Source organism: Plodia interpunctella, chromosome 24 (genome assembly GCF_027563975.2).
Source record: "Plodia interpunctella isolate USDA-ARS_2022_Savannah chromosome 24, ilPloInte3.2, whole genome shotgun sequence".
Lineage (NCBI taxonomy): Eukaryota > Metazoa > Arthropoda > Insecta > Lepidoptera > Pyralidae > Plodia > Plodia interpunctella.
The window spans coordinates 1,495,846-1,510,854 of record NC_071317.1 but is presented as its reverse complement, the minus strand read 5'-3'; the positions used below and the strand labels follow the sequence as shown (position 1 = coordinate 1,510,854).

Here is a 15,009-nt window from a genome sequence, read left to right as displayed (position 1 = left end):
CAGCAGTCTAGGTTTTTTATCCCATAGTCGCCTCGTACGATATCCACATGCGTTATTGAACATTTTATCCGCCTATTCTGCATCTTTGAATGTAGAGCACTGATTTTGACGCGGTTATTGAAAAGGGCAGTATTAATCCTGGATTGGTGACACTTTTGATCTCACAATTCTCATCACTCCTGGCTGGGGGCTTACCATCATGTTTTAACGCGATCCACTTTACGACCTAAACTGAACTGCATCGCAAATTCATACCATCGACTTAATTTTTTGTATGAATGCGATTCATTTTATAGGTTCCTAAATTGAACTGAGTTGCATTGGAATCGTTCTGTAAAAGTTGATGGAAGGCCTGCAGCTGCAGCACACGAAGCTAAGCTAATAAATAAAAAGATCTTTGAATAAAAGTATTTATATTATAGCCGGACACAAATATACATAGAAATAAACAAAAATATAGTCTTTATATTATTAACTTACAAATAAAATCACAGAACAGATATTACATTAGGTACAACTCAAATAATGATAATAAAATAAATAATATCACTTTAGAGTCACTAAAATTAAACTAAATTGAAAATAGAATATAATTAAATTGAAATGGTTCTCAGAGCGTTACGACCGCTACGGCCGCGCTGTCATTACGATCCGTCAATTTTCTTGAGGAAGGACACATTTCCAAAATCAGTCATTCATAAAATTTACATTACCATAGTACAGATTGCTTGATGCAGATGCCGAGCGTCTCACGCTCTGAGAACCACGTAATACATATGTATGTAGAACTTAATTGTAAGTTTAGCTCATAATACCGTAAATATTTATGTACATAACCAAAAACTAATTTTACGGAACAAATCCAAGTCGCAATCCGCTACCAGTTTTTAATTTATTTATGAAAATATTGAATTTTCTGAAGAATTTTTTTTTTACAAATTATTTATGGATTAGGCGCTCTTCAATTTGCACCATGTACTTATAGAGAATGAAAGGTGTGCAGTCCAGCATGGCCGCGCATTCTACGATGAGCACACTGAAACTCTTCGGGTATGTTTCCTTCATTTCATTCGTAAAAGAATCTACTCGTTGATGCACCCTACTTAATATTTTCTCTTGTCTAACCCAATAGTTATTTTTAGTAATATTTTTTCTGTTCTTAACCAAGTATCCCAATTTTTCAAAAGCGTCTTCATGCACGTTTTTCCTTTCCAACATCAGTTCTTTGATTTCACTGAGTGGTACTTCGTCCTCCCATTCGCTGAAACCCTCTTCATTTTTATTGTCATGTTTAGTAGATTTTCTATTCATAGTAACAGATTCCTCTTCAATTTTCTGAGAAATTATTCTATCTACATCTGGATCATCGCGTATGTCAAATATATCCTCAAAATTCTCATCGCATTTTGTCAAATATAGCTGTTTGACATCATATATCTTTTCGTCGAATTTTGGATCTCCTTTGTATGCGTCTTCTGTTTCTGCAACTTCCCTATCGTCATGTGTTTGATTTTCAATTTCTAAAATACTTGGGTCCTCAACATTACTAGTGTTATCTGCACTGTTTATATTCTCTCCATTCTTATTTTGGTTCGATTCATTTCTAAAGATTTCTAAATCGTTATGGAAATCACCATCTGCTTGATCTTCTGCTTCAAAATCTTCTCGAGTCCTCTCAAAATTTTCAACCAGATCTCTAATATGATGACTAACAGAAGAAAACACATCATGTTTCAAACTATCGTAATATGCAGACAGCAAGATGTTGACATCCTTCCGAATCTCTCCTGGTTTGGTACGCACTTTAGCTTTCTTCTCACATACAGCATCATCATTATTATTTTCTTTATTTATATTTTGGATTTTACGTTTCCTAGGCTCCTTATTTCCTATTGTTGTATACTCTTTAGGTATAGCTATTTTATGTTTCTGACATGCTAATAATACTAAATGTTTTATAGTGCCTTCTCGGTCGAACGTTTCAGGGTTATAGAATTGAAGTACATCTTCGTCTGTGTCAGAGGGTTGAACATCATTAAGATTATCGGCATCGTGTTTTAAAACATTATTTTCGGCATCCATACTCTCACGATTATAACTATTGAATTCAAGATGTTCTTCATCAATTGGTTCTTCTTTTATATCTAGTAACTCGTGATTATCTTTAGGTTCGTATTCGGCTAGATTCTGAAAATCGTCATCGAATATATTGCCAGTTTTGTCCACTTCGATAAAATCTTGTTTTTTATAGCTACATTCATCTTCATCTACCGCATCATTCATGCTTGTTTCCGAATCATATAAATACTCATCGTGAGAATCACTGTCATCATCATGTCTGTCGTTTTCCTTCACTTTTCTTACATGTTTCTGTGAAGGCCGTTTAGTTTTCATCCAATTTTTATTTTCACAGTTTCTTACGAACACTAATGAGTCGTCTCTATGTATGTGATATGACGAACTTACTTTTGATTTAATTTCAGATTTGATACATTTATTAGTTTCATTGATACCAACAATAATATTTTCGCTATCATCTGATACGCGTAAATCTAAGCTTTCGTACGCGTATTTTAAAGAATATTGCGTGAAATCTTCACTTAGAATCAGTCTTATTTCAGGATCATGACAATTTTTCAAGACAACATCAGTATAATCAGTGAATGGGGTAAGACTGGGAAAGAATGCTTTTTTTGGAATCACTTCTTTTACAGTATCAGTCTTAATTTTTTCTAACAATGACATAGTGATATCATCAGTTACTGAAGGTTGTTCCTTATAAGGCGATTTAACATCACTTTGCTCCATATAAACATAATCATCTACATCCATACGATACAATAAAGAAAGAGGTACATAACTTTTACTTAAAACTAATTTTCTTAGTAAAAGAAATTGTACCCATTCTCTAAAACAAAACAGTCTATCGGATGATGTTGAGAATACACCTAATTTGTGACATTTCATGTGGCAGTTTTCTTTATTAACAGAATCGACTGCATCAGATAACTTTGTTTCGTATTCATCGTCTAATCCAAAACACATTTTAAGAGCGACTAAAATGTAAGCCATAACTCGAGCTCCATAAAACGGAACAGCATTTATAGTTTTCATTATAAATATGTCTATTTCTAGATAATCACAAGGTACAAGATTCATAAGCGAAAATACTAAATCTTTAAAACAATCAGGGAGACATAGTTCCTTGACATACCTTTCAACAATCTTTCTCAAATTAGGAACTATAGGGCAACCTAAATTCATGATTTTTAAAAATGACATTGCTTGCACATTGATATACTCAACATTAGCCATTTTCATAGGCATAATGGATTTTTTCAAATCAAATTTAGTTACATCAATCTCTTCGGGCACATACTTGAGACTATTTTTATAGCTCAGTCTGCCTTCTCTAATGAACCTGACCAGATCTGACACTAAAATTTCACTCCTATCGAAATTTAATGCCAAGTACAAAATTGTGATTAGTAAATTGACTGTTACTTTCCGAATGTCCACGTGTAAACGAACACTTTTGATTGAATTCTTAATTGGTTTTCTACATGCAGTTACAAGATTGTAAGGTATGCTGCTCTCATCTACTTCATCTGCATCTGCTGGTAGTCTGAAACCACAAAATTTATAATTTTAGGGAAACCATTTGGAGTCATTGGAATCTTATTGTGATTAGATTTTTTCTGAATATGAAATTCTAATAATATCAGAAATGTATTTTCTTTTCACGGTTTTCTACTAAAAGCAACTAGACAGAGTGTGTGAGTAACATGAAAACTGAAATAACACAAAGAGTTTTTTTTTAAATCTCTTTTTTTTGTAAAAGGGTTAACTTTTAATAAAATTTTCAGAACTTTGAGAACTTTATAAGTTATAATTTAATTGTATATTTAAAGTTCTCCAATTCTGTAAAAAATAAATAAATAAATAAATAAATATATTAGGACAAATCACACAGATTGAGCTAGCCCCAAAGTAAGTTCGAGACTTGTGTTATGGGATACTAACTCAACGATACTATATTTTATAAATAGATACATATATAAATAGACATCCAAGACCCGGGCCAATCAGAAAAAGATCATTTTCCATCATGACTCGACCGGGGATCGAACCCGGGACCTCTCGGTTCAGTGGCAAGAACTTTACCACTGCGCCACCGAGGTCGTCTCGGTGATGATTAAAAGATTATTGAAAATACATTTGCTTACCCTAACTCCTGTTTATTCTGAAATTTTTTGATATAAAGTGTCCAAAGCCACATTACTCTCATCTTAAACTTGGGTCCAGCGCCAAGATCCATTAGCTCTTTCACCATGCCTGATAGAATATAGTTGCAAGACTGCCATTTGTACCACTCAGGAGAAACTGAAATATAAAAATAATAACATGTAGACAGAGAAAAAGAAAGACATGTCCATCATATCTTTTGTTTCACTCATACAAGAAATATGTATATTAGAAAGACACAAGAAGATACAGTGTCATTATCTTGTTCCTCACCATATGTCCGGTTTTTTTAGACCCAATGTATGCAGACTCATTGTATGAGATCAGCTGGATTGTTTTGGGTAACGCAGCCTAATATTTCCTTAATATTTCCTTACAACTAAGGAAATATTTATTATTGTGTTTTTTTTTGGGAAATCTCCTATAATATAAGAGTATGACACCTCTCAGTTTTCTAAAATGTCATGATTACACCAAAGACTCCAAACATTAGTAAGTACCATGGAATTAGTAGGTACTCCGTAGTACCTACTAAATCCATGGTACCTATGATACCATAGAAGCATGACATAACCCTACTTTACCGTTTGCCACCACACGAGCTATCTTCTTAACTCTTGCCTTCTGCTTGATGGCGAATGTTCCGTCTTGAAGAGCCACATCCTCGACTAAAGTCTCCATAATGTTAGTGTCCTGGGTCCCGCATTCAACGCAGTAATAAAACCCGTCTATAAGATTCATATCTGTGTTTCCACAAACTTTGCACGGCTCGTTATTCATTTTTATATTTTCGAATGTTAGGTACTACGGATTTTATTTTTACTGTAAACTTAAAGGAAACCAAGGAAAATCATTGAGATTGTTAAGAAGGAAATATAATATTTCGGGAAAGAAATCTAAAAAGTGACATGATTGTGATTGTAACATTGTTGTCTTGTCTGCAGTGTTAAAAGTCAAGACAATGGACCATGTGGAAAGAAAATGCGTTCATCCTAAGAATATCCTGGACTTAACATTTTATTGAAGATTTAATTAAAATATTTAATATTTAAAAAGTATAACATCATAATATTTCCAATGTTTAATTATATTTGTATATATTTCAAACATTTTTTAACAAATAGGTAGTAAAATAATTTATTCCTTCGGAATATTTTCTTTAGATAAAATGAATAATGAATGCATCTTTAATGCAAGGTTGGCAGGACTGTCAAATGATTTGACGCTTATTTATTGCCATGATTAAAACTGAATACGTCATAGTAGTTTATTGAGTTTATTTAAAACAGAGCATTTTTCTCACTAGACAAGAATTTGATAATGTCTTAATGAATGTGAGTCACAAATAACAATCGTGAAATTCTGCATATATATTAATACTAGCTTTTCCCGCGGCTACTCCCGTATGCATTTTGTTGTTTCTTCTTCTTGTCGAGTCGGAATAGCTATTATATAATTTTCTGCGAAAGCGGAAGAGATGTCATTTTCATACAAAGTTCACCCTCTATTATAGTAATTTGGACGTTTAAATAAAAAAAAAGTTGCATAAGTTTGAACTGGTTTCTTTAATTATATATAAACAAAATGTTATCCAAATCGGTCTAGCGATTTAGCCATGAAAGCGGCACACCCAAACAGATTGACTTTCGCTTTTATAATATTTGTTTGGGTATGAGTATTATAGAGTTATGGGTACGGAGAAGGAAATAGTGTACCTTTTATCCCCGGAAAAAAGTACTGTTCGTTCATATAGGAAAACAAGCTGGAACCGCCATATACAAAAGATATACAAACGTAAAAAAATGTGTCAATAAGTGAATGAAATTGCTTCACATAAAACCTTACTGGACTAAATAGATTAATATTGGTACATTAGTATAAATATATATATATTATCTTATCTTAATATATTACGTTTTTATCTCAAAATATTCACAGCTGGTTTGGCTGCACAATAGTTGAACATTAGGCCATTTTGCCATTGCGCAGTTAAAGCAAACTATGAAAAATCGTAAATATTAAAATCACTAGAAAATAAGGAGGTAAATATAAAAATTTCTATACCATTAAATTCAAAGAAGGAGGCGTTTTCAACGTTTATAGATGAGTATTTAAATTTTTTGTGGGTTCCATTGCAAATTGCAAGACAATATCCCCGTTTTCCCCTGTGTGTGTACTTCACAAAACACCAGGAAAAAATTTTTTAGTAGTTTCCAAAATTGCCGACATGGCAACTGATTAGTATCCTTTGGCCGTATTGTAAATTGGTTGGTAATTTTTGTAGCGTAATTCGGGCGTGTGCTTCATTTGCGCGTAAACTGAAAGAAACTGGCCATTTATTCTCGAGACTGCCGCCCAAGAGCGTATTTACCGCTTTATTTTGTAGTGACGAATGATGGTAACGTGTTTTCTACCACACCCTTGACTGGCACTGGGATCGTTTGCATGTTTATTGGTTCGGCCGTGTTCCTGGTTGGTTGTATCCCGTCGCGAGTGTCTATTCCTCCTGAGCGTGGAGTATTAGTGTAAATGTTAGCTAAGTTAATGGTGTGCAGTGCTTAACCGTATTTTTTGGACGTGATTGATATTGATGGGCTGTGTATACGAGGATCAGGCGGCTAGGAAGCCGCATCAGTGGTGTCTCGATTTCTGGAGGGTCTACGTTAAAATCCGCCACACTGGAACTGATGGAATTGGAGAATATTGTCGCCAACACTGTTTACTTGAAAGCCAGAGAGGGTATGTAAATTTTCTATGTAAGAAAATGTATAATTCATGAGTAATCAAAGTTGCGCCAACGAAGGAAGGAAAACTAGTAGTAATAGTTTTATTTTGCTACCAGATCCATCATGTTAGTCTCTAGTTATTAGTGTATTGATTTACATATATTTATATTTGCTCATATTTTTTGTATTATAATTGCATCTAGTAAAAGAAGTTTTTATTTCTCAACTGTGCCAATTTACTGAATATTTCCTAACATAAATATTATTTATTTTGGATGTATTTGAAATATCTACAATACTTTATTTTATTATTAATGATAATTTGAGTGGTTTTAACCTCAATCCAGTGATGGGAAGTGAAGATGAGGTCTAGGATTTTACAGGCAAGCTCAAAATTTTTTTAATTTGCAAATATTTATATAAAACAGAAAATTCATAAATAAGTAAGCCTTTTACATACATACAAAGATCAAATTATGTATGTATATGTATACATTAATTATAATATATTAAAGACTTAAGTTTGTGCCATATTTAAGTACCAATTTTCTATTTAAAATTTAGCATTAATGTCCCTTTATAGTTCTGTAAAGAAGAAAAGTTATATTAAAACTTGAATTTTAAAACTAAAGTTGTCAATGTGGGCAATGTATTAGGTTAGATAGCGAATAAGACTTCAATGTCTCAATAAAATCAAACAGGTTTCCTATTAATGTTGCAATAGTGTTGATGTTTTTATAGCATTCTCAAATTACCATCGTTAATTGATGCTTTTGCAATTTTTATTGCTATCCCGCATTTAAATTCAGGTTGAGACAAGAAGCTACAATATACAATAATTTTAATACTAACAGTAAATTTGAAATAGTTTTTGAATATTATTTAACACATACACCTATTTTCGAAATAGTATTACACAAAAATTTAGCATTGTAAATATAACAAGTGCTGAATTAAATTTGACTGAAAAATGGCATCCGTGATGGTCATGGATTTAATAATAACTACTTTTTCTCCTACTCATCAAAGTTGAGGAAAATAGGCTAATAAACAGAAAATTTAACAAAACATTTTTTAAAACTGTTACATCTATACATATACTTAATATAATAAAACTAAGTGGGTATTATAAAACTATGTCTGTACATAGGGGATATTAAAGAACAATAGGTATATTCCTATTGTCATTATTTTATTTTTAAATTGTTGTCTATCTGTACCTTTGTTAAAACTGTAAGTGGGTTATGTCTGTATAGGAGATATTAAATAAAAATTTGAATGGGGGTCTATATGGAACTTATTTTATTTTATTTTTGAATTGTTGGCACTCAAAAATGACAGGATGTTGTTTGACGCAGTTTTCACAGTTGTATAGCGGAAGGTCTAAGCTAGAATCTGGTATATGTTTCATTGCGATACGTTGCTTAGAACCTGAGATAGTGACAATAATAAGTTAAGAGCAAACACACGCAATAAACGCAGGTAAAAGCTAGTCGTGAATAAGGCATTAATCAATCAGCCTTATCAATGCTATCAATTTCTTATCTACCAATTTCACTCATATTGATGTTAATAATACACTAAGATAAAAAAATGTGGATCTTGTGACCATTATACTAGACTAGCTGCGCCCCGGGGCTTCGCTCCCGTGGGAATATCGTCATAAAAAGTACCCTTTGTTTTTTATTCCAGGTTATATTCTCCCTGTGTATAAAAATCCATCCATTTTGCGCGAAAGAGTAACAAACATACATGTACATACGTCCTTACAAACTTTCGCATTTATAATATTAAGTAGTAGGACTTGGCTCTCATTACGGTCTCAAGTGAAATACACATGCATCAGTAACTGTGCAAATCCAAAACTGGCATTACATGTTTTAATAGCCATCACCGCTATTTACTGATAACGACCAGGAAACTGTCGGAACTCACCATACCCGTAGGAGTCAGGATCATGAGAGGACAAGGTCAACGTGATTGATAAACATTAAAGTGATCTGGACACATTTCCTGCCATTAGACATTACAGACGGCCACACACACATGGCTCTGATAAAGTTGCAGTGGGTGTGATTGCTTCGTTTATCAAGTAATAATCTCGGTGCCCGCCCTAGAAGCGGACCACTCCATAACCCGTCGTGGTTGTCGGCGATTAGTCTTTTAAAGGATTAATCTTGACAGCTAATAGGTAACAATAGAATATCCAAGCATTTGGCCACATTTGTGACGAAATAATACATCAGCAACTTTACTAAACACCTACTTATTTAATACTTAATCATGCGATTAGGTACTTATTCATTCATTACCTCACAATGCAACCGGTTCTTATATAAATGGCGGCAAAAAACATTGATGAGTTTTTTTAAATGTTTTGATGTCACTTTATTTTTCGAGAGCGCGTTGAACCCGCTCGTTGGAACTTGTACGGAAAGACACCTTTGTTCCGCAAATAAAAAGAAAAAACACGATATTAACCTCTCATTATTTAAAATGAGACCTCAAGTCCCCTATGATGCGATTATTCAACGCTTCGCGCTCGTAAAAACATTATTTTAATTGTAGCACTACATTAGCCGTGACACTTGGCATTTAAATTGGATTTGCGCAAATTTCGGCACTAATATTGATGACAGAGCCAAGGAGATGTAATAAGTAGCGCAAATATTATTTTCTGAATTATTGCAAGATTTATTTGTTCTCAGACGACTTTATGATGAATTTAGTGCTCTGTACATATATTTAGTTACATTCGTCATGTGTCTGTGCTTGGCCTTTCTGTGGGCGTAGGTTCTCACACACAGTTATTTTTCTAGTTATTAGGTATATCATCATCCGCCTACCCTTACCCCACTTTATATGGGGCAGGTACAGCATGTCAGTCTCCATCACTCACTTCTCCAACCACGATATACCAAGAGATCGGTTAAACCTATTTCTTGGTATATCTTGCCGAACGCCATCCATCTCTTCTTCGACTTTCCTCTTTCCTCGACTTTTACCACTAAATATCCTGTAATTATCCTTTTCACAACGTTGTTTTTCCTCCCTTCTCATAAAGTGCTTATATATATTATATACCTACCATCGAAGCATATTGCTATTACACGTACTTAAAAATAAAATAAAAAATGTTTTAACTTTTACGACTTGTGCAACCCTAAAGTATTTCATCAAAAATAAATGAAATCATATCTCCCTATTTGCCTGATCCGAGGACATCAATTTCATTTATTGCAACCCCAGATGCCGAGACAAGCGCTTGATAAATTGCACGAAAAAATTGCCATTTTCAATTGAATTCGCGGATTTATTAGAATAAAATAAAACGGCACACCGCCAAGCTCCAAGTTAGGAATATAACAATGTTTTAAAGATGAATGTATTTATTATAACTTGGCTAGTTACTAAATGCCGACGATATCGACGAACTCTGATGCCAACGGGAATCCCAACTAATGTTATAAATGCGAAAGTAAGTTTGTTTGTTACCTATTCACGCTCTATTTACCCAACCAATTTTCATGAAATTTTGCATACATGTAGTTTGAAGTATGGAGAAGGACATAGGGTACCTTTCATCCCGGAAAAATAAGTGATGAACCCGTGAGAAATTCACGCGGGCGAAGCCGCGGGAAAGCTAATAACTTTATTGCGTGGTTAGTGTGTGAGGTATTATTTACCACGAGAAAAAAATAAAAATGTACCTACGTCGGAACCGCTAAGTGTGGCGAACTGTTTGCCGATGGTACGGGCCCGGCATAATACAAATAATAAAATACTATACAAATAATAAATAATTTTCGACTACCTACCGCCATCTAGTGACAATTAGTCGCACGCACACTAGTCAAACCAGTGTGTATATTTCCTCGTGATGATGATTCTCCTGTACAATTGTTTTTTTTTTGTCCTAAATAGATAAAAAATTAAAAATGATATTTTACTTACTTCTTTGGAAGTTGTCTATGAAAGCTACTAAGACGTGTCAACTGTTACAAACAATATATCACACGCTCTTTGTGTCAACACTCTTCGGGAATGCTGTTAGTAACTATCAGTTGCCTACCGGTTTATATCCCGTATTCGCTTCGTACAAAATCCACGGGAGGTTGTACAGTGGTCCTTCCTGCTTTAGAGCGGGAACCACACGCCTCAGATCACTGAACTCAAGCACAGATGCGGAATCCTTCCAATTATAAAACTAATTCCTCTGCCGCGTCTGTCTGTTCGCGATAAACTCAAAAACTACCGGACGGATTTTCATGTGTTTTTTTACCAATAAATAGTGTGATTTGATTCCTGTGGAATGTTCAGGTGTATAATTTGTTATGATTTTACCCAAGCGAAGCCGGGACGGGCTGTTAGTACGTATAATTAATCTTCGTAGCCGCACTATTTACCGGGTGTCGGCAAAAAATATTGCGAACATTTGTTGTCGCCAGGCCATTTTGGTATTTCATATAATCGTGTACACATTCACTTCAATTATTTATGTATTTACTAGCTGTACAACGCGGTGTTACACGCGTAATTATATTTAAAAAAACATTATGTTTTTATTCACAGCCATTCGCGCCTACTTTATAAAGCGCCATTGACTATCAGATTTTTTGAGCAAATCCTAAGGGAGCGTACTCTCTGGATATAAAGTACCCGTGTGATAATCCAAGATATATATATATGTGTATATCAGCTACCTCAATACCAAATTTCATAAAAATTGACCCAGCCGTTTGTGCGTGAACGAGTAACAAACTTTCGCCTATAATATTAAAATGGGAATCAGACTTTGTACTTTGTTCTTCGCCTGGATGGAAATTCGATAATATTGTCGCTGTCTTGAACTTTATTATCAGCTGTGACGCCCCGAAGCCCGGGGACCGGCTGCCTGAGGTCTACGAGAGTAGACGACGATGACATTCCTGACGAGGGTCAGGAATGCTATTGTTGCCTTACACCTGGACAGCGTACTATATCCATTGATCCTATTAATTGTTATAACCTCTACGCGTTTTTTTCTACTCAACCACTTTTCAAAATTTGCATAACTATGGAATACGATAGGAGTACGTTCACAGCATTCTCAGGAATGTGGAAAAACAAAGCGGGCGAAGCCGCGGGCGAACACTTGTTACGCATAAATATCTAGCAATCAACTGGACGTACAAAACTGATGACACATCCGACATGGCTGGGGTCATCGACCCTTGCTTACATCACTGATTGACTAAGCTCACAGATTGAGTATATACACCATTAGGTCTTATCTATTGTGTAACACTCGATATATGCGGTAGCTCTTCTTTTTAACCCTCGACGCATAAAGGGTGGTTCTTAGATGTGTTTGATCCAAATCATGTTTACCCTGTTATGAAATCTGAAACATAATGAACACTCCAGGAGTTTTCAAAAATCTTCAAGTATTCTAACTCTCTGTCATCCTCGCGTGCCTCCGATTTCTTTCTCAGCCGCAACACTACATACTTAGCCCAGGGTACTTTAAGGGAGATAATAAACCGCAACAGATGAGAATAACTAACATTACGTAAACTAAACGCTAATACGTTGAATAACTATGATGCCACCGGTAACCTTTGACCGCAAATAGCATTTGTGTTGTTTGGTATCTAAGTAGTTAGGTATTTTGATAAGGTATGTCGTATGTGGGAATATGACGTCCCGGCTCAAATCTTAGTGAAAATTGTATTCCACTAGCTTTTGCCCGCGGCCGTACATCAATGAATTGATGTCGAACATCAATGGGAAGATATGGAGTAGATATCTCTCCGTGTATGTCTTACGAGGCGACTAAGGGGCCTTGCTAGCTGATTGCAAACAATAGCATTCTCAATAAGGGAGGTCAAGCTGGTTGTAAAATCAAAACAGATCTTTGATATTTAACCCATTTCCCATAAGGGGGGCCGCGTGCCTGTTTGCTTGCTTGTGTAAAAAAAGTGTGCAAGTTTTTTTATCTTTTCGCAGTGAGAGTGATAGAGAGTCGCCAACTACAAACTTTTCACATTCAATATTTTTATTTAAAACTAGGGCGTCCAGGGCTCCCGTGGGAAATTCGGGATAAAAAGTAACCTATGTGTTATGTAAGCTTATATTCTACTGGTGTACCAAATTTCGTGACAATTTTAGACTTCGCGTGAAAAAATAACAAACATATATACACATATACAACTTTCGCATTTATAATATTAGTACAATAACAGATATTGTTTTGTTAGTAACTAAGAAACGAAGTGTGATGAAAATCCAATCGTAACAAGTTTACCAGTTCGGGAAATAGGGAGTTGGTGGGTTTGATTCAGGTCGCGCCGCCCACGACCGCTCAAAAGGTCTCACCTATGACCTGTGGGTGTTACTTCGTAGAATTAATATCCTTTGTCAGCTTATTCTGTTGTTAGTAGAAACAGATATTTAGGGCGCACATACCTTTTTTTATTTCCACGACGTAATAATTGATTACGCAACGAGAAAATTTTAAAGCAGTTAGATCTTTAGGGTTTATGATATGGCGTCGTATATTGACAACGGTTTTAACGCAAAATGAGCACTTGACACATAAGGTACATATCGCAAATATGCGCTTCGCAAAACGTGTATTTCTCAAAATCAGCACTTCTTAAAGTGAGAATTTAGCAAACACTTCGCAAAACGTGAACATTTTTATTGTATTTATTTTGTATTTTTAACGTTATTTTACGAGTTAACTCTTGTCTATTTCCTTACAATGTGCAATTTTAGAAAAGTAAGAATGTCAAAGGGGCTGATCAATGAATTTCATAAAAGTTCCAGGGAGCATCAAAGAAATAAAAAATCCATACATCCATTCAGCCATCTCCAGACATTTTTCAGTTAGAATTTTTCATAAGGTTTTGAAATATTTTACTTTGAATTATCTGTATCACATAAATATTTCCCCAAAATTGTGAATAGAATAAAAAAATAAGCGGAATCTCCATTATTCAATACTCTCTCCCAGAGGCTTTTCAAGATCCAAGAGAAATCTGGATCATCGTACACAATAAAGGCGAATGAGAAATAACAAAATAGTTCAGAGTCTCACAACGGTATCTCGGCTATTCAGTGTAGGGTGACCAAGTGGTCGAAATTTACCGGATATTTCCTCAGCAATTATAATGGTAAAAGTAGTCACAAATAATAAAGTTTTAGCTGTATTATCAATTTAACCATTTTCCTCTTTTAGTTCTCTAAATTTGGCATAATCGTTGCATTTTCTCTCGAGACTAGGGGGTGTCAAATTTAATGGTGAACTCATGTTCTCTTCGGCCCCATCCATTCATGAATTCCCTTATGGCTTTACGACTCAAAATCTATTTACGAAAGTAAATTGAACCGTATCGCAAAATATGTTACGAGTGCAATATCTACATAATATGGTATTCATATACCTAACCAAAGATTACATATCTAATACAAAAAAATATATTATTGTTGTTTTAGATCTATCTAAAATATCAACCGAACTGATGGTGGTGTAATGGTTTTGACGGTTTGTAATTTATTCGCATTTTCCCAACTGATAATTGTTTATCAACAGGCCTAGAAAAATTATATTTTCCATAGATATTCCTAATTTTCCCAGGCATCTGGTTACCCCATTACCCGCGAACACAAATATTCTGTGGGCGGAATAAGCACAAAAGAAACCAAGTATAACATTTCTTTGTTAAGAATAATTAAATATAAAGACAGGAATGATTGAAGTTAAACCGTTGACATCATAGATATCGATCTCGTCAAACGGGTTTTTTCACCCTTGTACAGGTTACTGCTTGCTATGCACAGTTGACATTGGTATAAATTGTCAGAATAACTGGAATAAAACTAATAATTATCTAATACTACACCCGATTTCTTGTTATTGTAACATTTGTACAGGGGCGGATAGGATGCTTATTGTACACTGCTCTGCATCATACTGTGCCTGAAGGTTACCATTTCTGTGCCAAATTTCAATTCAATAGGTCCATTCCTTTTAGACTTTATTCGTACAAATAAC

The 15,009-nt window shown here is 34.7% G+C and overlaps 2 protein-coding genes across 2 annotated transcripts in view; one reads left to right on the top strand and one right to left on the bottom strand.

The window, feature by feature from the left end:
* Nucleotides 1-396: 396 nt before the first annotated feature.
* TAF1B (TATA box-binding protein-associated factor RNA polymerase I subunit B) lies at nucleotides 397-5,190 on the bottom strand. The gene is made up of 3 exons (XM_053763882.2): nucleotides 4,830-5,190; nucleotides 4,227-4,383; nucleotides 397-3,625 (listed from the first exon to the last, which is right to left on the bottom strand). Exons 1-3 carry the CDS (start codon nucleotides 5,023-5,025, stop codon nucleotides 940-942), a joined length of 3,039 nt encoding a protein of 1,012 aa, XP_053619857.1. The 5' UTR covers nucleotides 5,026-5,190; the 3' UTR covers nucleotides 397-939.
* Nucleotides 5,191-6,472: 1,282 nt separating this feature from the next.
* Gprk2 (G protein-coupled receptor kinase 2) overlaps nucleotides 6,473-15,009 on the top strand; it is a 65,600-nt gene continuing 57,063 nt past the window's right edge. The window contains exon 1 of the mRNA XM_053763889.1: nucleotides 6,473-6,984. Within this exon, the coding sequence (XP_053619864.1) occupies nucleotides 6,933-6,984 (52 nt within the window). The 5' untranslated portion in view covers nucleotides 6,473-6,932. The remainder of the gene's footprint in view (nucleotides 6,985-15,009) is intronic.